Source organism: Notamacropus eugenii, chromosome 6 (genome assembly GCF_028372415.1).
Source record: "Notamacropus eugenii isolate mMacEug1 chromosome 6, mMacEug1.pri_v2, whole genome shotgun sequence".
NCBI lineage: Eukaryota > Metazoa > Chordata > Mammalia > Diprotodontia > Macropodidae > Notamacropus > Notamacropus eugenii.
In genome coordinates this window covers 233,393,570-233,419,060 of record NC_092877.1, presented here as the reverse complement: position 1 = coordinate 233,419,060, position 25,491 = coordinate 233,393,570, and the positions used below count along the sequence as shown (strand labels likewise).

Here is a 25,491-nt window from a genome sequence, read left to right as displayed (position 1 = left end):
CCTATAGGGCAAACTATAAACTCCTCAGTGTACCATTATATCTTCTATAATATTGCTACTACCTGTTTTTATGGGGCTATTTCACACTACTCTATTCCAGTTAAACTAAATTGTTAGTTGTTTCCCAAACTTGATATGTTATATGCTACTTCCATGCATCAATACAGCCTGTCCTCCTGCCTGGTATTTCCCTATCTTTTCATCTCCAATTATTAAAATATTTCTTTTCCTTTAAGTTCTAGCCCAAGTATTACTTCATTCATAAAGTCTTCCATGATCCACCTTACACACCTTTTCAAACTGAAAGCAACTGTTCTTTTTTTCAAAAAATTTTTGTGGAGGGTTAGGGGAACACTTAGGGTTAAGTAACTTATCCAGGGTCACACAGCTAGTAAGTTTTTGAGCCTGGATTTGAACTCAGGTCCTCCTGACTTCTATACACTCTATCTACTGCACCACGAACCATCCCTCTTTTTTCAAATTTACCTAGAAATCTTGGCTTGATTTTCTCCTTGGAAAAACATATGGACATTGTCTTTTATGTCTGTTTTGTACATGAATGCCCTGGAAGGGTGTGATAAAGGATATGGAGCCTAGGGGAGGAGTAGGGGAGAGTAATCCACAGCTGAGGACTAAGTATCCATGCACCTCAGCAACTTTTCTGCAACTTCTAGTCTTTGAGAATTCCTTGGATGCTGCAAGATTAAGTGATCTACTCAAGGCTAATATGTATGAGAGGCAATCCTCAAACCCATGTCTTACTGACCCCAGGGCTACATCTCTATCTACCACACCATGGTCCCTTTCTTGCCTTTATCATAATCTACCTTTACATCATACTAACATCCTTTCATATAAACTACTTCTCTCATCTGACATTTCAACCACCACAATGCAGGTCCTCATCACCTCACACTTGTACTACTTCAATAGCTTTCTTGTTGACCTTTCTGCCTTATCCCTCTCCACTCCAATCTCTTCTCTACTCAGCTATTAAAATGATTTTTTGTAAGCATAGGTCTAATAGTGTCAATCCATCAATACTCTTATAGCTCCCTATCTACCTACAGAATAAAATATAAAATCCTCTGTTTGGCTTTGAATGCCCTTCATATCCTAACTTCTTCTTCTCCTTCCAGTCTTCCCATGCCTTACTCCCCTTCTCAGTGACACTGGTCTCCTCACTGTTCCTAGAACCAGCTATTCCTCTCCTCCCTCCAGGCATTTTTGTTGACTCTCCCTCATGCCTGGAATTCTCTCCCTCCTCAAATCTACCTTCTAGCTTCCCTGGCTTCCTTCAAGTCTCAACTAAAGTTCCATCTTGTGCAAGAAGCGTTTCCTAGACTTCCTTAATCTTAGTCACTTCCTTCTGAGGCTATCTCCAGTTTATTCTGTATACATCTTGTTTATGTAGAGTTGTTTGCTTGTTGTCACTTCCATTGTATTGGGAGCAACTGGAGAGAGAACAGGAATGGGTTGAGATAGGGGATAGATTGGGTAAGGAGTTGTTTTTGTTCTTGTTTTGCTTTTCTTTGTATCCCAAATACTTATCACAGGGCCTGGAACTAGGCACTTAATAAATGTTAGTTTTCTGACTTACTGGCTATAGTCTGTATCCCCCTTAGATTACAAACTCTATGTCACCAGCACTTGGCCCAGCATCTTAAATATAGCAAACACTTGGTTAAGATATGTGGTATTGATTGCTTGGATAAAGAAATGCTTTAACTTGGACCTTGACCTATTTCCATGTCCTTAATTCAAACTTAACTGACAACCCATTCTTTGGTCTCACTCCTGACCTTGGCCTCATTCCTACTCTTTGGCCTTTCCCCAATATCAACCCAGGGTCCCAGCCCCACTCTACCTTAAGTAAATACCTCCACCTTCAAACCTTAAAATGCTGGTTTATATTCTCCTTGGGACCAGAGTACCTAATTACAAGGAAGCAGAGAAATCAATATGAATAGGATTCTGGGCTACTAGACTATAAGCTTTATGAGGGCAGGGACCTTGTCTTAAGAAAACTTTGTATCTCTTCACCTAGATCAGTGATGCTAAATAAATGTTTGCTGAATGAATAAATGAAGGATGAAAACGGATGCCCCCAAATCCTTTCCACAATCCACAGTTCTAGCCATCCTTCTGTTCTGTCTTACTTTTAATAGCCACATACATCCTCCTAGTAATTCATCAGGCTTTCTGTCACCGTGGAAAAAATCAGTCTGTCTCTGAATATTACATGATTAGTCACATTGTTATATTGTAGTTTGAATGGAATTTACTATAAAAGACATTTAATTGATCAAACTCCAATGATATAGACTTGATACAGGTAAAACATTTTGGTCATTGACACATAAAATAGCATGGTCTCTGGACAAATTCCTGAAGTTTATAAATCCTATCATTCATGGGAGGACCCTGACCCTTAATACCTTACCTATAAATAAATGGAGGAATGAAGGGCATAGTAAAAGTATTTCAACCTGTCCAGAAAGCAGTTAAAACTCTAATACCAAGGAGAGAACATCAGTATACTTCTAAAGGATGGCTTCCATATCACTGATCAAAGGTCCCCATTACTCCCTCTTCTCCCTCAGCCCTGCCAATGAGCCTGTTAGACACCCTCATGCACTCCAACACTAGATCTCTTTCTAACTCTTGTTTAGCTTTAACCCCTTAAGTGCTATTCCTAACAACCACAGGAATGAAAATCTCCAGATGTTATAAAACACCATTCTAGCAAAGGTCAGAGTACAAACCTAAAACTGAAGCTAGAATTCTGGAAGAAAGGAGGATTGTCAAGCTTCTCAAGAGAAAGGCAGGCCTGGACATCTTCTATGGTGGGCAATTTAGTCCTTCCGAGTTGATTCCTTCTCAGCAGACCTTCATTTGTCCCATTACACAGGGTGACCAGGCGGTTGTAGTCATCCAAGCTACGATTTTTTTAAAAAATAGGTTAAAAGTCATAAAAATGTTAAGTTATAGAAAAGACCATGAAGTAGAAGGAGCTGGAGGGGTCGGGAGGGGGGGAACACTTGTGTGCTCTTCTCACTATAAAAGTTTATTACCTGTGATCTTGAGGCCTATACAGAGCAAACATCCTCTTCTATGGCAAAAGGAACCCCATCTCCCCCCCCCCAAAAGAAAGCATTTCAGGATTCAGGAATGACCTTTGGAGGCAGAGTTAGATCATTGTTGCTATTAAAGCAGCACTTAAGGGTTTGTAAAGTGTTTTGCTTCATTTGATCTTCACGGCAACAAAACAGGTATTTTTATTAATCCCGTTTTATACATAGGAAAACGGAGACTGAAAAAATTTGTGACTTGCCCATGGTCACACAGTTAGTATTTCTCAGAGGCTTGATCTGAACACAAGCATCTCCTGAGTACCAGTCCCATGCATTATCACCATACCACACAGTTTCTCAGATGGGCTAAAATATAAATGTGGAATTCAAGTATTTTAAAATCATAGAATCACAAAACGTCAAAGTTGGAAAAGACCTTGAAAGTCAACTAGTGTCTAACCAATAAAGAAATAGGAATCCCCTCTGCAATATATTTGCTGCTATACAAACTTAGTGGATTAGGACTAACCTTTCATTTTTTTGTATGTATAACTTTTTTTTTAATTAACAAGAATTTATGTCCCTTCCCTCTCACTTCCACATTCCTACCTCTCCCTCACCCCTGCCAAAGAGAAAAAAGAAAAAAATTAAAAATATAACAAATATATATAATATATAAAAATATAACAAATCTGGAAAGTCAAGTAAGACAAAATCCCACTTTGACCATGTCCAAAAATGCAAGTCTTATTCTACATCTGGAGTCCATCATTCCTCTGTCAAGAGATGGAAAATGTAGTTTGTCACTTTCTCTCTGGAATCGTAGCTGATCGTTGCATTTATCAGATTTCTTTAGTCTGTGAAAAGTGTTTGTCTTTAAGATGTTGTTATATGAACTGCTCTCTTGGTTCGATTCATTTTCTTTTTCCTCCATTCATACAAATATTACCAGGTTTTGCTGAAACTGCCTTTTATAATTTCTTAGAGTTTAATACTCCATTTTATTCAGATAATAATTTGTTCAACTATTCCCAATTGATAGGCATCCCCATCAGTTTTTTAGGTTTTTGCCACCTCAAAAAAGAGGTACGCATATACATACACACACACACATACACACATATATACACAGATGTATACATATTATTTTTAAAAATGTTTTAATTTTTCCACTTTCTTTGATCTCCTTGGGGTATAGGTCTAATAGTGATATTACTCTGTCAAGGGATATGTACAGCACACATACATACATAGATGTGTTTAGATATAGTTCTAAATTGCTTTCCAGGATGTTATACTGATTCACAATTACTATTAACACTGCACTAACATGCATGTTCTTCCACAGCCTCCAACATTTGTTATTTTTCTTTTTTTTTTTTTTTGCCAATCTAATAGGTATGAAGTGGAGCTTTGATTTATCTCTAATTATTAACGACATGAAATATTTTTGCATATGGCTGTTGATAGCTTGGATTTCTTCCTTTGAAAACTGCTTTTCATAGCTTTTGACTGTTTATTGTTTGGAAAATCACTCTTAGTCTTATAAATTTGAATCTAAGGAAATTAGATCTTGAATAGAGAAAATTGCTGCAAAGATGTTTTTCTCTAGTTAAGTGTTTCCTTCCTGACTTTGGCTTCATTGGTTTTGTATGTTCAAATTTTTTTTTGATTTTATATAACCAGTCTGATACTGGCTAAGGAATAGAGTGGTAGATCAGTGAAATAAATTAGGTATCTGATACACAGTAGCAAATGACAAAGTAATCTAATGTTTAGAGCCAAGATTTTGGAATAAGAAATCACTATTTGACAAAAATTGCTGGTAAAACTAGAAAGAAGTTAGGCAGAAAATAGGTATATCTCACACTGTATACCAAGATAAGGTCCAAATGAGTATATAATTTAGGATGATATCATAAGCAAATAAAGAGAGCATGGAATATTTTACCTGTCAGATTTATAGATGAGAGAAGGATTTATGAACAAGCAAGAGATAGAAAGTATTATGGGATGTAAAATGGATAATTTTGACTGCATCAAATTTAAAGGTTTTGCACAAACAAAACCAATGCAACCAAGATGAGAAGGGAAGCAGGAAACTGGGGGGAAAGTTTTACAGTAAGTTACTCAGTAATACAATGATCCAAAACAGTTCCAAAGGACTTAGGATTTAAAAAATGTTACTCACCTCCCAAGAAAGAACTGATAGAGTCTGAATGCAAATTGAAGCATACTTTTTTAAACCTTTTTTTATTATTCTTGGTTCTTTGTTCTCTTTCTTTTGCAACATGGCTAATATGGAGATGTTTTTCATGACTGCACATGTATAATCTATATCAAATATGTTGCCTTCTCAAGAAAGAGGTAAGGGTGGAAAGGAGGGAGGGATTTTAAAACTCAATTTTAAAAACCAAATGATAAAACCTTTTGTTTACATATAATTGAAAAAAATGAAATGAAAAAAAAAGTCATGGAACCAAAACTGTTCATTTTACCATCTATGCTCCTCTTCATCCTTTGTTTGACCATACACTCTTTCCCTGTCCAAGGGTCTGATGGAAACTCTCTTCCTTGCTCCTCTAATTTTTGATGTGATCTTTTATATCTAAGTCATGCATCTATTTGGGATCTTTTCTTGATGTATGGTGTGGCATATTGGTATAAATCTAATTTCTTCCTATCCAATTTTCAGTTTTCCCAGCAGTTTATGTTGGACAGCAAGAGCACCCCAGTAGCTGGAGTCTTTGGTTTATAAAACATTAAGCTATTAGATTTTGTTTGTTTGTGTATGGTATGTACATGATCTAATATGACCTATTTCAACTGTATCAACCTCTTTTTTTAAAAGTACCAAATCATTTCAATGATTACTGCATATATATATATATATATATATATATATATATATATATATATATATATATATATATGAAATCTGGTACTGTTTAATCCTCTTCTTTCTCACTTTTTTTTCACCATTTCCCTTGAGGTTCTTGACTTCCACCTCCAGAGGATATTTTGATTTGTACAACAATAATTATGTAGATTTAATTTGGATAGCATTGTCATTTTTATCATATTGTTTTGGCCTACCTATAAACAATTATTATTTTTCCAATTATTTGATTTCTTGATTTCTGTAAAGAGTGTTATATAGTTGCATTCATATAGTTCCTGTGGATTAGACCTGTGGTTTCTTTGGTATAAGGAACTCCCAAACAAGGAAACTTCCTCTACCAATATAAGTTAACACCTTTTCTGTACTAGTATTAATATTATTGTATTAGAGTGCTGGGAAATTAAAGGAACTGCCTAGGGTCACCCAGACAATACATTTCAGAGATAAGCCTTGAACTGCTTTCTTCCAAGGTAGAAGAATTATGCACCATGTCATGCTACATTTCACGCAAAACTATATTCAAGAATAATCGAATGCTGATGCTCAACAGCTATTCCAATTTATCTAATCCAAAACTCTGATTTTATAGATGATAAAACTGAAACTCGGAGGGGTTAAACAACCTGACCAAAGTAACACAACTATCTTGTAGATAGAATGTAAGTAAGCTCCTTGAGAGGAGGTACTGTTTCATCATTTTTATTTTGTTTTTCTTCTTATCCTCAATATTAGTCAAGATTATTATGCCTAATCTTAACTGCTGGTAATGACTTTCCCCTCAAACCTCACATAGAATTTTTTTGCTCCATTCTTAATGTACTCATAATATATAATATTTTTCTGTGTATGTGTCTTATCCCCCTCTCTAAACTAAATGCTCTAGGAAGTCAGGGACCATGGCTTACCTATGGTTTCGATTTTGCCCTTCTTTCAAGGCTCAGAACAGGGCTCTACACTTTGTAAGTGCTTCATAAATTTGTTGAATTTTGCTGAATTGAATTACTCCTATTGAAAAGCATTACTCTTAGACCTCATCATAGCATGGGGGTGACTCTAGCATCCTACAGACTATGCTAGCATAGACAAGTTCTGGCAGAACCTACTGATCCAAGCTCAGTAATGAACTTATTTTTCCTTCAAGAACCAGACTTGCTAATGTCAAAGAGAATCATCCCCTCTTTGACCAACAGGTAATGAATATTTTTGACCCTCACAACTCACAAAGATGCTACTAAAGCATTAAGGGGTTGCAATCAGAATTTGTGGAGGAGGGTCATCACCAATATTTTGAAGTTTTAGAGAAGATCTTTTAACAAACAAAGAAGTTCAGCTTATGCTTGGTTCAGATACATCTTTGCTAAAGAGTGTAATTTTTAAAGATACTTTTGTCAGGAAAGTGAATTGGCCTACCAAGAACATCATAGGGAGCATATATCCAAAGTCCCCCCGCCCAAAAAAACCCAACTTCTGTGAGTGATATACTAGGGTACATTGAAGATAATAAATTTCCTGACTTCTTCTACACATGTGACAGCCCAGCTCTGAAAGGACTTGGTCTTTTGGTATGGCATACCTCTTGGTCTTTCCCTTACTCCTTGATAGTCAGGGAGGGTGAAGAATGAGTGCTGTGTCGATCAAAAGAGGAGAAAGCTTCCAGCTGTCTCTCTTTCTTCAATTCAATAACTATTATCATATGATACTAAGACTTCTGATGAGGAATAGGAAAAAAGTGGACCTACTCAACCATGGTAACCATACCCATGTAGTAGCTAGATAGAGCAAGGGACTTGACAGAGCAGTTTTGTGCCTGGGCCCCGGTTTGTCTCTTCTGCTTCATATTTCCATTTCTATCATAGGTGAATAACTTTTTTCCTACCTGATTTGTATGGCACATTGAGGACCTTTCTCCTCATCCCTTTCAAGGAAAGAGTGATGTAACCCTAAACCTAAGTATAATAAATCATTCTTCATAGTTCCAAGGTAGAACTTAATAAAATGAAGACTATGAGAAAAGTAAACCCAGATCCTAACGCCAGACTCCACCAGGATTGACCCAAGTCCAACTATTTGTACCTGAAGGACACAGGACTCCAGGCCTTTGGGCCCCACAGTAATTCTTCCATGTTACCCTTTAAATATACCTTAAAAGGCATTCAAAATCGACATTGAAAAGGACTTTTGACATATGGCTCATCAAGATATAAGGGGAAAAAAATCTACATTTTCATTCCAGCTATATGCTTCATTACCTGTCACATACAATTTCCCAGCGGGAAAATCTTGAATTTTGACTAATCAAGGTTGAGTCTTCCAGTCTTGATGCACCAAACAAGTCATCTGTACAGACATCACATTCATTCCTCCCTGTGGCAAAGTCCCAATAAGGTAATGCAAAGGACTCATTGCCAGTGAGTCTCTAAAATCAAGAAGAAGGAAAAAATCTGGTCACCATTTCACACTGCTAATCATGTTGTCCTTCAAAAAAGTTGAAACTAACACCTACCACATCTATAGCAAAGTTCAAAGGACCAGAATTAACAAGCAAGCATCTTTGAAATCATGGAATAAAAGAATTTTGACTTACCTGGAGATCTCTTTCCAGAAACAATAAATGATACCTATGCCAGGTAAGGAATGCAGGCCCTTGGTGGGAGAAATCCATGGCTTTGAATGGTCGCCCTGGTCCTGAAACAATTAGGAATTCAATAAGGAAGACATTAAGAGATATAACATGAAGGAGCCACTGACTCCTTGAAATTGTAGTTTGGAATATTGTGAGGGAGTGGGGGGAACTTATTTATTTGACATTTTTCTAAGGCAGGGGTCAGCAAACTGCAGATCACAAGCCAAATCCACAACAACCATTACAAGCTCATGGAAAATACAAAAACAGGCAAAAGGCTGGATTTGACCCATGGACAATAGTTTGCCAACCCCTAATCTAAGGCCATATTAATGAGAGCAGGGAAGGACCTCAGATATTATTTAGTGTATACGTGTGCCCAAGATCACACAATCCAACACAAATCCAACAAACATTTATTAAGGCCCCTACTTTGTACATGAAGCAAATGAAACAGTCTTTGACCTCAAGGAGCTTATATTCTACTGGGTGAGATACAGTATACAAACAGAAAAACAGATATATGATAATTTGAGGAGAGAGAGTACTATTGCTATGAGGATAAGATAAAGAAATTCAAACTAATTTGATTATTTTCATATATATGTATATGTACACACACACACACACAATATTTCACATAAAGTGAAGATATTTGAGGTTGCTTGGCCACAACCAAATTATCAGTTCTTTATTTTTCCTCTTTCAGAATGTGTCTATTCTATCATAGCCATCAAGGGTGCTTACTCTACATGCCACTTATGCTAGATGATTTACCATTCTAGAGAAATGGGTAGAGTACTAGTCAGTTATAGAACCTAGATTCAAATCCAGACCCCATGTTACAATTTGTATGATTGTATGTTGGTCAAGTCCCTTAAGCTTTCAAAGTCCAAGTATTCATGTACCTGTTAAATAATGAGACTAAGGATGTTTGATCTCCCCCTCAGTTATGGATCTACAGTCCTAGGATGATCTAGAATTCCCATTTTTAACCTGTGTTCTCCCTTGGACTTTTGTAGAACCCATACCCCAAGCCTAAAATGAACTCTCACCTACCTCTACCTATTAAGACTTTCCCTTCCACCAAGCCCCAATTCAAGGACTATTCCCCCATGAAGCTTCTAATCTCATAGCTAGATACAGCCTGGCAGCTAAGTGGTATGGTGGATAGAGTCAGGAAGACTCTTCTTTGTGACTTCAAATCTGATCTCTGATACTCACTAGCTGGATGACCTGAGCAAGTCATTTAGCCCTTTTTCCTCAATTTCTCATCTGTAAAATAAGCTGGAGAAGGAAATGGCAAACCATTCCAGTATCTTTGCCAAGAAAACTCTAAATGGGGTCACAAGGAGTCAAACACAACTGAAAAATGACTGAACAGTAAAAAGTAGTCAGTCTTTCCTCAGCTTTTTCATAGCACTTCACATTTTCCTTTATATTTGTTCTTATTTTAACATCTTTGGTATTATTTGTCCAAGGAGCAAGGAAAGTACAGTTTTTTTTCATCTATATCCCTAATACTTTGTCCATTGTGGGTGCTTATTATTTGCTGAAAGGAAAGGGAGTTGACGAAATGCCTGTAAAAGCTTCCAAAAGGTGAACAAGGAATGTCCAAAGAATAAACTGATTCCTTGGAGACCCTGGAAACTGTTTTTCTTTTCCTCTTATTAAGTTTCCTTTAAATGTCTTGTGATGTGATATAAAAACTATGAAGGTTTATTTAAACACACACACATACACACACACCTTGCATGCATTGCAAGAACTCCCATTTTCTCTAAGGTTTGGTTTCATTATGCTTAGTCAGAACTAAAGCAGACAGTCTCAAAGGAAAAGACTAAACAGAAATCTCATGAGAATATAGGGAATAAGAGGAGGTAATACAATTATCTCACTTTTAGAAGTCAGCATCAGATTCTGCGTCATCCTGGGTATGGTAGACAGAGGTTTTTGTGATACTTATTGGCTATGTGGCCTTGGGCAAATCACTTGGCCTCAGTTTCTTCATCAGTAAAATGGAGTTGGACTGGATGGCTTAGCTAAATCCTCGTTGTGTCCTCTGAGCTCTCTTTCCATTCTAGAGCTATCATTCTCTGCTTTTGAGGGAGGCTTATAATATTTCAGAGGGTCCCATAATCACATATTTAGAGTTGGAAGGGACTTAGAAGCCCTTTATTTTATAGATGGGGAAACTTATTTACAAAGAGTTGGTCAATATGTTGTTTACCTACTGTATCTCACCCAGTAGGATATAAGCTCCTTGAGGGCAAAGACTGTTGACTACCTCTTTGGAACTCAGATATTAGTGTTAGTAGTAGTAGTTGTTATTCAATAGTTTCAGTCATGTTTGATTCTCCATGACCTCATTTGAAGTTTTCTTGGCAAATATACTAACTGGTTTGTCATTTGCTTCTCCAGCTCATTTTACAGAAGAGGAAACTGAGGCAAACAGAGTTAAGAGACTTGCCCAGGGTCACACAGCTAGTAAGTATCTGAGGCTGGATTTGAACTCAGGTCATCCTGACTCCAGGTCTGGTGCTCTATCCATTATGTTACTCAGCTGCCACAAAGTAGTAAGTTAGTGCCAAAGCTAAAGTTGGAATTTAGAATCTCAGACTCTGAATCCAGTGCTCTTTCCATTATGTCATTATATCATCCTAACAGAGGCCATTTCAGAAACAGTTAAAGGATTCAATTTACTCTGATATAGGTTCAGGAATATATTCAAACCCTAAGCAAGCTGAGAATAGCCTTCATGACATTCTATAGAGATGAAGTTCAAACAAAACTAACCTATCTTGATGCAGCAGATCAGAGCATACATCCTTCCATCCTTCAAATTCCACTCAGGCCCTGACCTCAAGATCTGGTCTCAGGCTAAGTTAAATAATTAGGCTGGAAGGAGGAACAGGGCCCACTTTTCTTGGGCATTTTCCCAGAGTGCTACCCTAAAGGAGTTCGTAAGGATAGGAAGGGCCAAATCCACTACGATGCCACTTTGCTTTGCCAAAAGCATCACCCAGATTTTTAGCAGTACAAGAAAAGGTACTCTCTAACCCTATGGGTATCTGGTGACTTTGGTGATTATAGGAAAGGTGTTCATAAAGATGTGAACTCCAATATAGTTGTTAACATGAAAGTCCTAACTTTACACAAGGGATTTTACTTGTATAGGCATATTTTTAATTAAGTCCCCTAATTTGAAGAAAAGTTCCCAGAGCTATTCTGTGCACACATTTAAGAATGTGTGGGGTTTTCTTCCTTTTTTCTTTTTCTTGAGCCAAACTAAATTAGTCTTCACTTCATCAATTCTTGGCTTTGAGGATTAGTGGCCCCATGCTGGAAAGTTGAGAGTGTGAACTACATAACCAAGGAGAAAGGAAACAAGCGAAACTAAATGAAGGAAATAACTGGTGTAGTCTTCCAGCCTAGACTTGGAGTCAGAATGACCTGAGTTCAAAACCCTCCTTCTAATACAGAGAGGCTTTGTGAGCATGGGTAACTCACCCTTACTGAATCTCAGTTTCCTTATCTGAGAGGGGGGAAAAGAAGGAGTTGCACAGGTAAAAGGGGTCAGAGTCAAGCTTTGAGCTCAGATGCTCTAAATTTCAGAGCACCTAGGTTCAAATCTCAATTCTGCTGCTCTAGAGTCATCTCTTACTGACTTGCAACAAATCAGGCCTTGATGTATTTTTTGTTCGTTCTGTAGGCTAGGTGTCAGCAAATCACAGACCTCAGCAGCACCCTCAGCTAGAAATGGTTTTTACATTTTTAAATAAAGTTGTATTGCATTTTAAAATGTAAAAACCATTTCTTGGGCCACACAAAAACAGATGGCAGGCTAGATTTGGTCTCTAGGTCCCAGTTTGCTCACCTCTACTCTAGATTTAAGAAAATAATAGAGAAAGTATGAAATAATGTATATTAAAAGTATGTTGTGGGTACTTTTTTAATGGAGGACTGTTTGTTAAACATTTAACAGCATTTGTGTGAACCTATGTGAACCTGGCCAAATCATATAACCTCTCTCTGCCTCAGTTTCTTCTTCTGTAAAGTCAAGAGGTTGGATTAGACCCCTGAGGTTCCTAGAAGCTCCAAATCTATGCTCCTATAATACTTTAATTCTATATTTTCAGGATTATTGTGAAGCTGAAGTGAAATAAGATATGTAAAGTACTTTGAAAAATTTAAGAGGTAACTACTATTATTCGTTGTATAATAAGCTCAACCTAACTATAGGCATTTGGGGATAAGCTATGACACATTCATAAACCTGTCTTTCCCTGCAATTAGCTCTCATCTCTTATAAACCCACTTACTGAAATAAATCATTCCCCTTTTGCTCTATTCTTAATGGTATACTTTGAACAAAGGGGGGGAAACCAACCTAATAGTGTATCCCTGACAGAGTAATAATGTAACCACACAAAGAAGTTATAAATGCTACAGTTGGCAATTTGTGGTTGGGTTCCATTAGGTCCCAACAAGCCCAGCCAGTGCTGAGTAGTAATCACATAGTCTGGGTGGATGGTGTTCTTTGCAAGGTCCAAGGCGTCCAGGAATTGCTCTCTCTCGGGAGGAGTCAAAGAATGGATATTTTTCCGAACAACTGGTGGTTTCTTTTGATTGCAGTTGGGACCTGTCCAGCCAAACTTGCATTCTCCACAGTTGTAGCCAGCAAAGTTGTCTAGATTCAGAAAAGAAGAAAATTTTGACCAAAAACATAATCAGATTTCCAGAGAGTTCCCCTAATCTAGTTGATGATCAATGGATCAATATAGTCCTTCAAATGAAAGAGAAGTTTTATATATGCATATATGTGTGTAATATAAATTCGTGTCATAAATTTATATTGAAATATAATGTACAATATGCTTATTTCTGTATTTATGCTTCATTACATGCTAATATAATGCATAGTATGATTTATTTATACAGTCATATATACATATGAATATAGTTATAATTTTAGGAACTGAAGTCCAGTTAAGCAGCAATTGTTGTTAAGCAATTTGTCCAAATAATTAGAATTTGAAATCAAGTTTTCTAATTCTGGAGGTAGTGCAATTTCCACTATACCACAGTTGGCCCTTCCTAACCACCACCCCAGGGAAGGATATTTGCTACACAGAGCAAAGGAATCTAACCCTCTTTCCTTGCCCTCTCCTGAGATTTCAACATCTCCCTTTCTAGAAGTCAAGTGGATTGATGTCTAGCTCATTTCTTAAACTATTTTTAAGTGTTCTGCCTCAGACCAGACCAGTTCTCACTCCTGCCCTGGGGTCCTGAGCATCTGACTAGTGAGAGTTTTCTGTATGAAGCACTGGACCCTGACTCACTAACTGCTCTCTTAAAATCTTCAAGTCATCCCTACCCCACTCCCTTTCTACCAGTAATCAAATCAACACCATCATTCCTGCAAAGGACCCTGGTGATATCCCACTCAGCCATTACTCCTCTCATTGTGTGGTCTAACCCTAGTCAAATGTAAACTCTTCCAGGACAGGTACAGTCTGACTTTTTTATCTTTGTATCTCTAGAGATAAAGTGCTTTCCACTTAATAGATACTTTTTCATTCAGTTCTATAAGAAGCACTAATTTTTTTTTTTTTTTTGGTGTGATTACTCTGCCCACCAAATAGATTACAACCTCTTTAGGACCTATTAGTGGTTTTTGCTAGTTGCTGTAGCTAAAATTGCCTTATGTCCAATACAGTCAGTCAGTCAGTAGATAAGCATAGTAGGCCTACTCTGTGCCAGGCATTGTGCCAAGTGCTACAGATACAAAGAAAAGAAAGGTAAAAGGCAATCCCTTCCCTCTATAAACTCACAATCTAATGAACTGCAAACAGTTCCATGCAAGCAAGCTACATACAGGATAAATAGTAAACAATCAACAGAGAAAAGGTAACAGAATTAAAAAGGGATTGAGAAAGGATCGAGTAAGAGTTTTTTGAGGATGGGGGAGATAGAGGCATATTTATAGGTGGTGAGGAAGCCCCCAGTAGACAGGGAGAGGTTGAAGATCTGAGATGTAGCTAAAAAGAATAGCTAGTATTTATACTATGCATATATATGTATGTATATATACATATTACATATATACATTTAAGATTTGTGAAGCACTTTACATATGCTAATTCATTTGAACCTCACAATTCTGTTATGTAGATGGTATTAATATCCCCATTTTATAGGTGAGGAAACTAAAGCAGATAGAGGTTAAGTGGCTTGCCCAGGGTCACTATTACATGTCTGAGCCAGGATCTGAACAAAGATTTGCTTGTTTTTTAATCCCAAATCCTTCTCTATATCCACTGCACCACTCAGCTCCCTAGAATGGCTCACCAATGATATCAAGTCAGTCAGTTCATAAACATTTTTCCATCCATGTCCATCACTGAACATCTTCAAACTCTTTCTAGCTTGGAAGAACCAAGTAGAACTTGCACTCAACTGGCATAGACTTAGGAAGACATCAATCACCTTCCACTGTTATATTATGGAAGAAGACTTTGGAAGAGGTCTCAGTCAGCAAACAAAGCATGAAATGGCACAGGATTCTGCTTCTACCTTTCCTTTCCTCGACTCATTGATTATGAAGAGGTGTAACAGATGGATCTAAACAGACCAGTCACTGTTAATTTATGTTGAATATTGGAACAAAATGAGACACTCATAAGTCACTAGACAGTCAATAAAAGATTATTTAGTTAGTCATAGCATAGAAAGGTTATTCAACAAGAATACTCCAGCATGTAGTTTCTTTCATATGAAACTGAATCTGGTTAACAGGTCAGGGCATGGTGTCTCAAAAGGGTTTGAGATTTCAATCAAATCTAAAGGGCCTCAGTCCCATGTGGGTGGGATTTTTATGCCCTAAGGTAACCAGGAAGTCACATCCATGTGACTAGAAGTCACCAGCAAGATTAATCCTCTGGGCCAATCAATTGCAGGGTGGGAAGGTCAAATTGGTTGTCTTTCAGGGAAAAAAGCTAACCTAAGAATCTACTTTTGTACTTTTTTGTCAAGTTAGGTAGAAACACACAAGAGATCTCTTCAATGAAGTCTGTCCTTTCTGCTAGTTCATCTTTCCTTGGGAGCAGAACTATATACAATTATCCAAAGATAAAACCAAAAGGAAAAAAAAAGCTGTTTTACCCAAATTTGAATGAAATCCAATACAAGAAGTCAAGAAGTCCTTTATTTCACAAAGGAGGCAGAATTAAGATAAAATCAATGGAAGCTGGCAGGTTGTAAAGGTGAATTAGCTGCTATATTGTCAGGAGGTGCAATTCACCTTCGGTTTTCCTGTCAGCTACTGGAAGGTCTCTATTTTATCAGCGCTCAGGGCAATGAAGTACTTGTAACAACGCAAGCAATAACTAGAAAGGCCAAGGAAGGGGGAAATCAAATGCAAACTAATCCAATCTGAAATTAAGGTGCTATCAGAAAGCTTCTTAGAACTCAGTTATAGTCAGGTGAAAAGTTGAATGATGTTTTACATAATACAGAGCATAGGGGAGAGAAAGATGCAAAGCTGCTCTCTGTGCAGTCAAAGAAAGAGGATTATAGCTTCAGAAGACCAAAAACCACAGGGGGTGGGGTGGGGAAGAGAAGTATAGACTTCATTTGGCATTAACCCTTTATTCTCTGTACATTCTTTTGTGTTTATAGTGAAAGAAAGAGGTTCAGCACCAAGGAACTCAGTGGGGAGACTTGAAAGGAGGACAAGTTGATAAAAAGATCCATGGCGCTAAGCATTTCAGGATCACATTCTTGCTATGTAGGGTAAGCCAACCCTTATGTAGCTCAATAACCTTACTTTGCCATAATCTTGAATGCCTCCAGAGAATGATAAATGACTAATAAGAAAAGGAATCATTATTTAATGAGTTCTGAGACTGACAACCATGTTACTGACTAATCTTGTCCAAATGACCATCACCACATTTATTATAGGAGCAAAGCTATTCAAATTCATGCCATCTCTTTTCTTCTGCCCACCTAATAACAATAATTAGCATTTCTATAGCTCTTTATGCACATTACTAATTTGATCCTGAAATAGGTCAGCAGGGTATTATTACCCCCTGTCAAAGAGCACTACAGTCTTCAAAAAGTTAAAATGAGTATCACTCAGAGGGTAGGGGAGAGGTATATGGTAGGTATGACCCATCTGCCATACAACAAAAGAGTAACTACAAAGAAAAAACATAGTAATGGCAGTCATCAAAAAAATGCATGATGGAAAAAGATGGAAAAAGAACGCATGATGATCATGTAGCAAGAGCAAAAGATGATTCCTGAACAGCTCACTAGTACATTCATGACAGCAAAAGAAAAGGAGGAAGGCCTCCATTGTGATGTGTGGACGCTAAGAAGATTGTCACAATATGAGAAGGACAGGCATTGATGAACTGTCGTCTGTTTCATTGAAGGGAACATCTACATTAATGAGATCACAGGTCTATATCAAATGAGATGATATTTATAAAGTGCTTTGCATAGTGTCTGGCACATAGCAGGGGCATAATAAATACTCCATTCCTTCCTTCCTTCTTTCCTTCTTTTTCTTTCTTTCTTTCCTCCTTCTTCCCTTCCTTTCCTTCTATTTAGGTATTACAGTTGAGAAAAATGAAGCTTAGAGAGTTTTAGAACCACATAGCTAATAAGTAGTAGAGCAGGAACTCAGACACAGGATTTTCTTATTCTAAGATAAGGTTTTCTCAAGTGCACCAAGCTCCCTCCTAATACATACATACATACATACATACATACATATATGTATGTATGTATGTATGTATACACACACACATATATATGTACAGATATACATATATATACATCCTATTACATTTCTATAATTAGCTGCTGAAGTAGTATCTCTCATTAAAACCAAACTATCTTTAATAAGATTAACAAAATAATTCTCTCTCTCTCTCTCTCTCTCTCTTTCTCTCTTTCTCTCTCTCTCTTTTTCTGTTTTTCTTAGTCTTTTTGTCTCTTTGTGTCTCATGACCCTCTCCTTTTTCCTTTCCTTCTCCCTCCCTCCCTTCATCTCTTTCTCTGTCTGTCTCATTCTGTGTGTGTGATATGATTAAATTTATTGTCATTTGGCTAAGTCTACAATGTGTTAGTTTTCCTAATGCAAAGGAAAAATTTTAATACACTTTTTAATACACTAAGAAATTTTCTTCCTCAAATGCTGTAGTAAGAAACTCAAGAAATATCAAACATAAAAATACTAATTTTTTAATCTAAAATTTTTGTTAATCTCTGTCATTTATAAGCTATGTCTTGAGTTTTATAAAAACAAAATACTTTCTTAACCAAAGTTCTTTATGGTTGATACCAGTGGTAACTGATCCAGCTTGTCTCAGCCTTTCAAAAAGAACCCACTCTCTTTAATACCCCCTTGAAATGGAATTGCCTGTAGATTCATAGGATCTTAAATATATATCTGGAAGAAACCTTGCAGGCCAATTAATCCAAGCTCCTCATTTTACAATTGAAAAAACTGAGATTCATAGAGGTTTAAGTGAATTTCCCAAAGTCATACATGTCAGAGGTAGGATCTGAATCCAGGTCCTCAGGCACCAGAGCCCCACTCTTTCCACTCTACTATGGCACTATAGTTGCCAGTGAATGAAGGCTGTAGCTAGGTGGTGCAATGGATAGAGTGTTGGGCTTAGAACCAGAAAGACTTTAGCTTCCTGAGTTCAAACCTGGCCTTGGACACTTAGTAATTGTGCGACCCTGGGTAAATCACTTAACCCTGTTTGCCTCAGTTTCCTTATCTGTAAAACAAGCTGGTAAAGAAAATGACAAACTATTCCAGTATCTTTGCCAAGAAAATCCCAAATGGGGTCACAAAGTGTCAGATAAGACTGAATGACAATGAAGACCACATGCTAATGATAATTATTAAAGAGGACCCACACAGATTTGATCTGATCTAGAGTTTTTGATATATTTGGGGGAGGGAGGGGCAGGCTAGTCATGTTAAAACACATAGACCTTCCTATAACACAATGCAGAGGAAATATACCACTTGTTGAAATTTGTTCTTTTCATTTCAGATCTTACCAAACTAAATATACAAGAAATCTGACAAACGAGTGAACCTATCCACAAGACCTGCAATACAAAAGCCTAACAACTGTCATTTCTTTAATTTGGACTTATTATAATATGAGTATTTTAATTCCATTTATAAAGAGGTGAATTGTTCTGCAACTATTGGTATCACAAACTTTTGAAAATATTCTATAGGAAGAGATATTCATAATGAGCATTTTTTTAAAAAAGATTTTGTGGTTCTAGGAGTAAAGGGGGTGGGGGGAGTTGTTAGATCATGGATCTCTCCACCATCTACAAGGTCCTTCAGCATAGAGGATTTACAGTCTGTTACCTTTTAGGGATAAAAATGGAAAGAGAGTGAGAATTACCTAACAGAGCATGTGTTCCTACATGCCGGGCACAGCTCAAGCTCAGAAGACTATTAGACTAAGTGGTTTTAAAGACCAGTCGATTAGTGCTTTTACAAGCACTTCTAAATGGTCTATTCCTTTTAATTAAAGATTCTATTATTATAATAACAATACTTTACACTTATATGGAACCTTTCATCTACATAGCTCAAAAGGATTTTACTAGGACATTTTCATCATTATCCCCATTTTAGAGATTGGAAAACTGAGGCACTTAGACACTTGCACAAACAAGAAGTCCAGCACAAAACATTCAAAATCATGTACCAGTCACCTTTTTTTTGAGTCCAAAGATACAGGTGTAATTGAAATGTTCCCATGATTTCCAGCCTCCTGGTGAGTTTTTAAATATGAACCCCTAATTCTCCTAAAACTCAGCCCTGATTGGCAATGAAAGCCATAATATAGTATCATTTCTTCAAATTGGCCCTAAGGAAGCTGGTAAACAAACAGCATCACAGAATCTAGGACTTTAGATTGCTAGTATTATATTCTACCTATTTCTCTGCCTGAAGCATTAGGCTGTGAGATTTTAGAATTATAATAATAATAAGCATTTGTATAGTCCATTACAAAAGAAACACTTTACAAATATTATCTCATTTGATCCTCACAACAGCCCTGGTAGAGGGGCATTATTACTATTCCCCATTTTCAGATGAGGAATTTGAGATAAATAGAGGTTAAGTGACTTGCCCAAGTCACAGTAATCCTGGGAAATAGGTGCTATTATTATCCTCATTTTACAGTTGAGGAAACTGAGGCAAACAGAGATTAAGTAAGTCACTTACCCAAAGCCACACATCCAGAAGGTATCTGAGGATCAGATTTTAATTCAAATCTTCCTGATTCTAAGAGCCCAGAGCCATTCTTGTGTCTCCTAACTGTTTAAAAACATAGCTTGTAGATAAGGGTGTGTTGGTAAATGTATGCTGGTAAACCATCTCTTTGAGGGAAAAAAATGTACATAAAACACACTTTTAAATTTTATCTGTGTTATTAACATTTTCTCCACCATTTTCTCAAGTCTAGACATTCAGTAAAACACTAAATTAAATTCTGCCTTGTAGTGTTTGCTGATTACTGAGGTGTAAATTCTCAAACTGAAAATATAACAACGTACTTGAAAGCCAGTAAGAGCTGGCTCTGGCATACCTTTAATAGACTTATCTCTTCCAAAATCCTCGTTTTAAATGATGAAGAAAGTAACTCACATGTAAAGACCATGGAAATTAATTATGTGACATTAGGGTGCTTATTTTTCCTAAATAAATTTTGGCTAACAGAAAAAGTCACTGTTAACATGATCATGGTTAAACATTTTAGCAAACTTTCCTGAAATTAAAATTCAACTAATACAAGAATTGTATTTAATTTTATAGAGCACTCATTTAAAAAATTGTGAAACATCCGCAGCTGAATGGCAAGTGTAAGATGAAGAACTTCTATTTTCGTTTTCAAGCCCAGTGCCTTAGTATCATCTAATTATATCTGTTCATATATCTGAGTGATCTAGTGATGATCTGCACTAAAATAATAACTCATTTTTCCTAAAAGAAAACTGGCATTACATCCCCAAATAAATCATTTCCCCTCTCTATTACTCTCCTGGATTCTATGTCTATGGTGCTTTCCAGCTCTAAATCCTGCCATCTCTGAAATGGTGAATGGTGAGAGGCACATGTTAAGGAATCAGAAGGCATCCTTTCCTCCATATATCTTGTTTCTCCTGCCACTGAAACACAAAACTCTTTCAGTTCATTGTTTGCCCTAATGAAGTCTGGAATTTTGTTGTTCAGTTGTTTGACTTTTGGGCACTCTATGTTGTTTTCTTGGCAAAGATATTGGAATAGTTTGCCATTTCCTTCTGCAGCTCATTTTACAAATGGACATTGAGGCAAACAGAGTTAAGTGACTTGCCCAGAGTCACACAGCTAGTAAGTGTCTGAGGTCAGATTTGAACCCAGAATCTTCCTGATTCCAAGCTCAGTGATCTATCCATTGCACCAGCTAACTGCCTAGAATAGAAGTCCTCTATTCTAATCCCAGGTGTGCCACTGAATAAACTGTGACTTTGGGTAAATCATTGAAGTCCCAGTTTCCTAATCTGTAAAATAAGGCATTGGACCAATGATCTCTAATATTCTCTATTTCTTCCAGCTTGAGCAATTTATAGTTTTATACTCCTGGGTCCATCCCTACTCTTACTTGTTCCTTCATACAGTATCTCTTGGGAAAATATCCGGATATGATGTAAGCTTTCAATGAGGCCCTCAGTGAGTCAGAGATCACTTTTGAAAAGTAGCAGCTAAACTCTGATCAAGAAAATGATCCAAGACAATTATAAAGGATCCACCCGATGAAAAATGCTTTCCACTTCCTAAGAGAGAGCCAATGAACTCAGAGCAAACTGAAACAGTCTTTTTTCACTTTCCTTATTTTTCTTGGATTTTGTGTGCATGCTTTCTTTTGCAACACAGATAATGTGGAATACGTTTTGAATGACATCATGCATGACATGTATAATCTATATCATAATACTTGCCTTCTCAAAGGATGGCAGAGAGAGGTGAGAGGGAGGAGAAGAATTTGTAACTCAAAAATTTTTTTAAATGAATGTTTAAAAAACTTTTAATGCAATTGGGAAATATTTAACAAAATAAATAAAAATATATTTAAAAAGAGAAGTACCAGCTAAGGTAATTTATTGTCTCTTCTACTTTTCAACTCCTCTGTAGAAAGCAGCCAAGCTGAGATGGCAATTAGAAGAGACTGGGAAAGTGGCATAACTCTTGACCTCTGGAAATTTGAATAAATGATCAGAAATGAGAGGGCAAAAGTGGAAGGCTAGTCTGATTAGGCTGGCAACCCAATAATACCACCTAGCAGTTAAAACTATTTGTTCTACATTATACTACTCTGCACCTTCCCACCCTACCCATTCTTGACCATCTGAGAAATGTGTTACTCATAAGCCACAGCAGAAAGATAAGGCAATTGCTAATTAGAAATTTCCCATACACCCCTGAGTTGTGACTTTTTCTTCCACAGAGATACTCATAGCTACCTCTCACTTCCAACTTTGGCAAAGCTATGTGTTAATCATGTTGTTTATAACAAAAATTCTTAACCTTTGCAGGACCATTTTTTTTTATTTCGAAATCATTACTTTAAATGTTTTTTGGTTGAAAGTACTTAGGATTTAGTCAAATGATAGCATTATTTGTGTTTGCATGTTTCATCTGTATCATAGGAACTATAATTCTATTACTAATGTGATGAAATGCTGTGAGAATACAATGTTTACTATGTAAAATATACAAACTTTTCAGGAAATAGAAATAGACATTCAACATACTTTATTAACACAAATAATACAACTAAATATCTAGAAGTATATTAAGAACTTCAATGTTTTTATTTTATCAGAAAATTAGCAATATGCTGATTCAATTCATATAAACAAACATTTAATAAGCATCTGCCACATGTAAGGCACTATGCTAGGCACTAAGAACAAACACTAAATAGTCCTTGCTCTCACAGGGCTCATATCCCACTGGGAGCTGCATGTACACAGGTAATTGAATATAAGGTAATTTGAGACTGAGCATTAGAAACTGGAAAGCTCAGGGAAATGACTATTATACAGACAGACTACAAAGGAGAAAATAAACATTCACTTGGTGAAAACATAAAATTAATCACATTCATGAGCCAACTGCACAGTACTTACGACAATCTTCTGGTAATCCTCCTACACTCAAAAGAAGCCAATTGCCCTAAGAATGCCATCCAAGTGCTTTTCTGAAGTTAGCTCTTGTGTTTTATGTATTTCAAACATAGTTCCAGCTTTTGTGTGTTTATCACTGTTGTACATAGGGGATGAAAACTGGAGGGGAGCTCTATTGAAGGGAACTTGAGAAAACTTAGAAAAGTCATAGGGATTTTTTTTTAATGCTAGAGCAAAGCTGGCTTTCATATTGAAAGAGACAAGGCAGAGGGAAAGCAAGGACAATGGGAATGTCAATTTCAAATTGTCAGTTTCAATTGACAATAGGAATGTCCATTTCAAATCAATGTCAAATTCAATGGGAATGTCAATTTCAAATCTAGGGTTGAAGAACTCAGAACTCAGAAGAACTTAAAGGGCCCTGTGTATCCCAAATATATGGGCAATGCAAGTGGAGCTGTTACTCCCCTAGAAAAATTAAACAGTTATGCGGCCATTAAACAGAGTTCTACTCACAATCAGGTGTTATTGTGGATAGAGTGCTGGACTTGGAGTCAGGAAGTCCTGCCTCAAACATTTACTAGCTGTTTGACCCTGCCTCAGTTTCCTCATCTATAAAATATGGATAGTAACAATGCCTACCTCAAAGTGTTGTGAGCTACATCCTCATCAACATTCATGGGATGGGGTCAGCGCCATCACAACTACTACCTTGTTCCCCACATTGAGCAGGTACCAAGGGATATCTAAAAGGGAAGTAACTCTATCAGCAAGGAAATCACATGAAAAATCTTTTGTAAGTCAATGGAGAAATGGACATTTTAGTAAGGTGCTCCTAAAAATTCAGAGTAAAGCCCCAAAACCTTCCCAGTACTTAGCCCTTTTCTCTATAGAGTACAGGCAACCTACAAATAAAACGTAAAATAAACTGAGCCATCACACGTAGCAAAGCTTTTATTTAGTGTTTTCACATAATTTTAAAAAATATTTTTAGAAGCACATAGGAAAGCTGAAGATAGGATTCAGAATGTTTGGATTCTAGTCATTTGCCCTAATAACTGAACTTCACTCCCTACTAAACAAGTGCAAACATATTTCCTAAGGAAAGAATCCTGGAAATCTTGAAAAGACTTGTACTCAGCTTGTTTATGCTTTGTCTTTAACACCTTCTTACACACAAACCACTGATCACTTGGCAAGAGGTCAGAGAGCCCAATTTGCCCCATTTGACATTTATTTGGTAATAACTCAAATTGACATTTCTTTTTAAAGTTTGCAAAGAATTTTACATGTATCTCCTTGGAGCCCCACAACAATCCTGTGAGGTATATCCTACAGTGATTATTATCCCCATTTTGCAGAGGAGGAAACTGAGAATCAAGAAAGTTAAGCCCATTGCACCATGCTCCCTTCTTAAAACCTATTTGTTAAGCATTCTAAAGAGCCTGATCCAATGAGTTCACCACTAAAAATTAAACAGGTCTAGTACCTTAAAATTGAACCCCATGTTCTCTGATAACAAGATCTTCTCCTCCCTGGTAAGAAGTTGCTTTTCCTAGGTGAAGATTCTCCCCTTCTACCTGAGTATATACCATCTGGGAGAATGGAGGAGTACAATAGACAATGATGATGGAAGGTCTAACCCATTCAGGCCTCTCACCTGTACACTTGCATGTCCGGTTGAAGAATTTCCTAGGCCACTGCTCACGGTCATCCTGGTTCCGAAGCACATAGGGACCACTCCAGGGCCTGGTATCTGCCTGCACCTCTGCACATTGTCCTCGGCCCTCTAATATACCACAGGCATTGGCAGATTCCACGCCTAGTGGGGGACAGCACTCTTTGGACACTAGACTTTCCACAGTCATACAGGTCCGAGGAAATTGAGTCCAGGACACAGGGAGGAGACAGGAGCCCAGGCAAATGAGAGTGACCCACCATGGCAGGCCAGCCTGCTGCTGTTTGGTCATTGTTCCAAACCAGGGAGAAATCTGTCTCTCTCACAGAATCTAAGACCCTCAATTCCTCTCTTTTAGCTGTCCTTCTTCTATTACTTTCTCCCTATGTTCTTTCCAGTTCTCATACTTCCCCTTGGTTTTTTTTTTTTTTTGCCTCCCTTCTTTTAGAAGAGCACATGCAAAATCATAAGACATGCACGTGTGCACATGTTCATACACATATGCACACGCACTGTTTTATGTGGCTTTAAGTGTGAAACAACCGAAACAATTTTGACCTAATTAGAAATTCCTCTAGCAGTTCAGTTTAATGAGGGCTGCGCTTCTCACCATGTTAACCCTGTTAAAAAGCAAGCTTTGTTTAATTGAGTTAATTTACAAAGCGCTACAGTCATACTACTTATTAGACTGGTATTTCTACCACCGTCCCCCTCCCTTTTTCTAGCCCTTGACTTTAATTATCTTGAACTCAGTTCAAAAGGCAAAAAGCGCTCTCTCTTTACTGGGGTGCCTTGCCAAGCCATTGGGACTTGTGGGGATTATGTAAGGGCTGGGAGAAGCCCTCATTAGCAGGATTAGCGTTATAGAAATCTTCTTCATGAGCACATGACTTGAAGAGCACAGTGAAGTTGGTAAAGTTGCTGGCCCTGGCTCAAGGGGTAAAAACATCTTCTTTATCTGCAACTCATGTGTCTCAGCCAGGCT

The 25,491-nt window shown here is 37.3% G+C and overlaps 1 protein-coding gene across 1 annotated transcript in view; it reads right to left on the bottom strand.

Moving 5' to 3' along the window:
* Positions 1 to 25,055, bottom strand: part of DCT (dopachrome tautomerase) — a 37,889-nt gene extending 12,834 nt beyond the window's left edge. The window contains exons 1-5 of the mRNA XM_072622119.1: positions 24,489 to 25,055; positions 12,990 to 13,289; positions 8,561 to 8,661; positions 8,226 to 8,392; positions 2,766 to 2,939 (exon numbers count right to left, since the gene is read on the bottom strand). Of these exons, the coding sequence (XP_072478220.1) occupies positions 2,766 to 2,939; positions 8,226 to 8,392; positions 8,561 to 8,661; positions 12,990 to 13,289; positions 24,489 to 24,798 (1,052 nt within the window). The 5' untranslated portion in view covers positions 24,799 to 25,055. The remainder of the gene's footprint in view (positions 1 to 2,765; positions 2,940 to 8,225; positions 8,393 to 8,560; positions 8,662 to 12,989; positions 13,290 to 24,488) is intronic.
* Between the last annotated feature and the right edge of the window lie 436 nt (positions 25,056 to 25,491).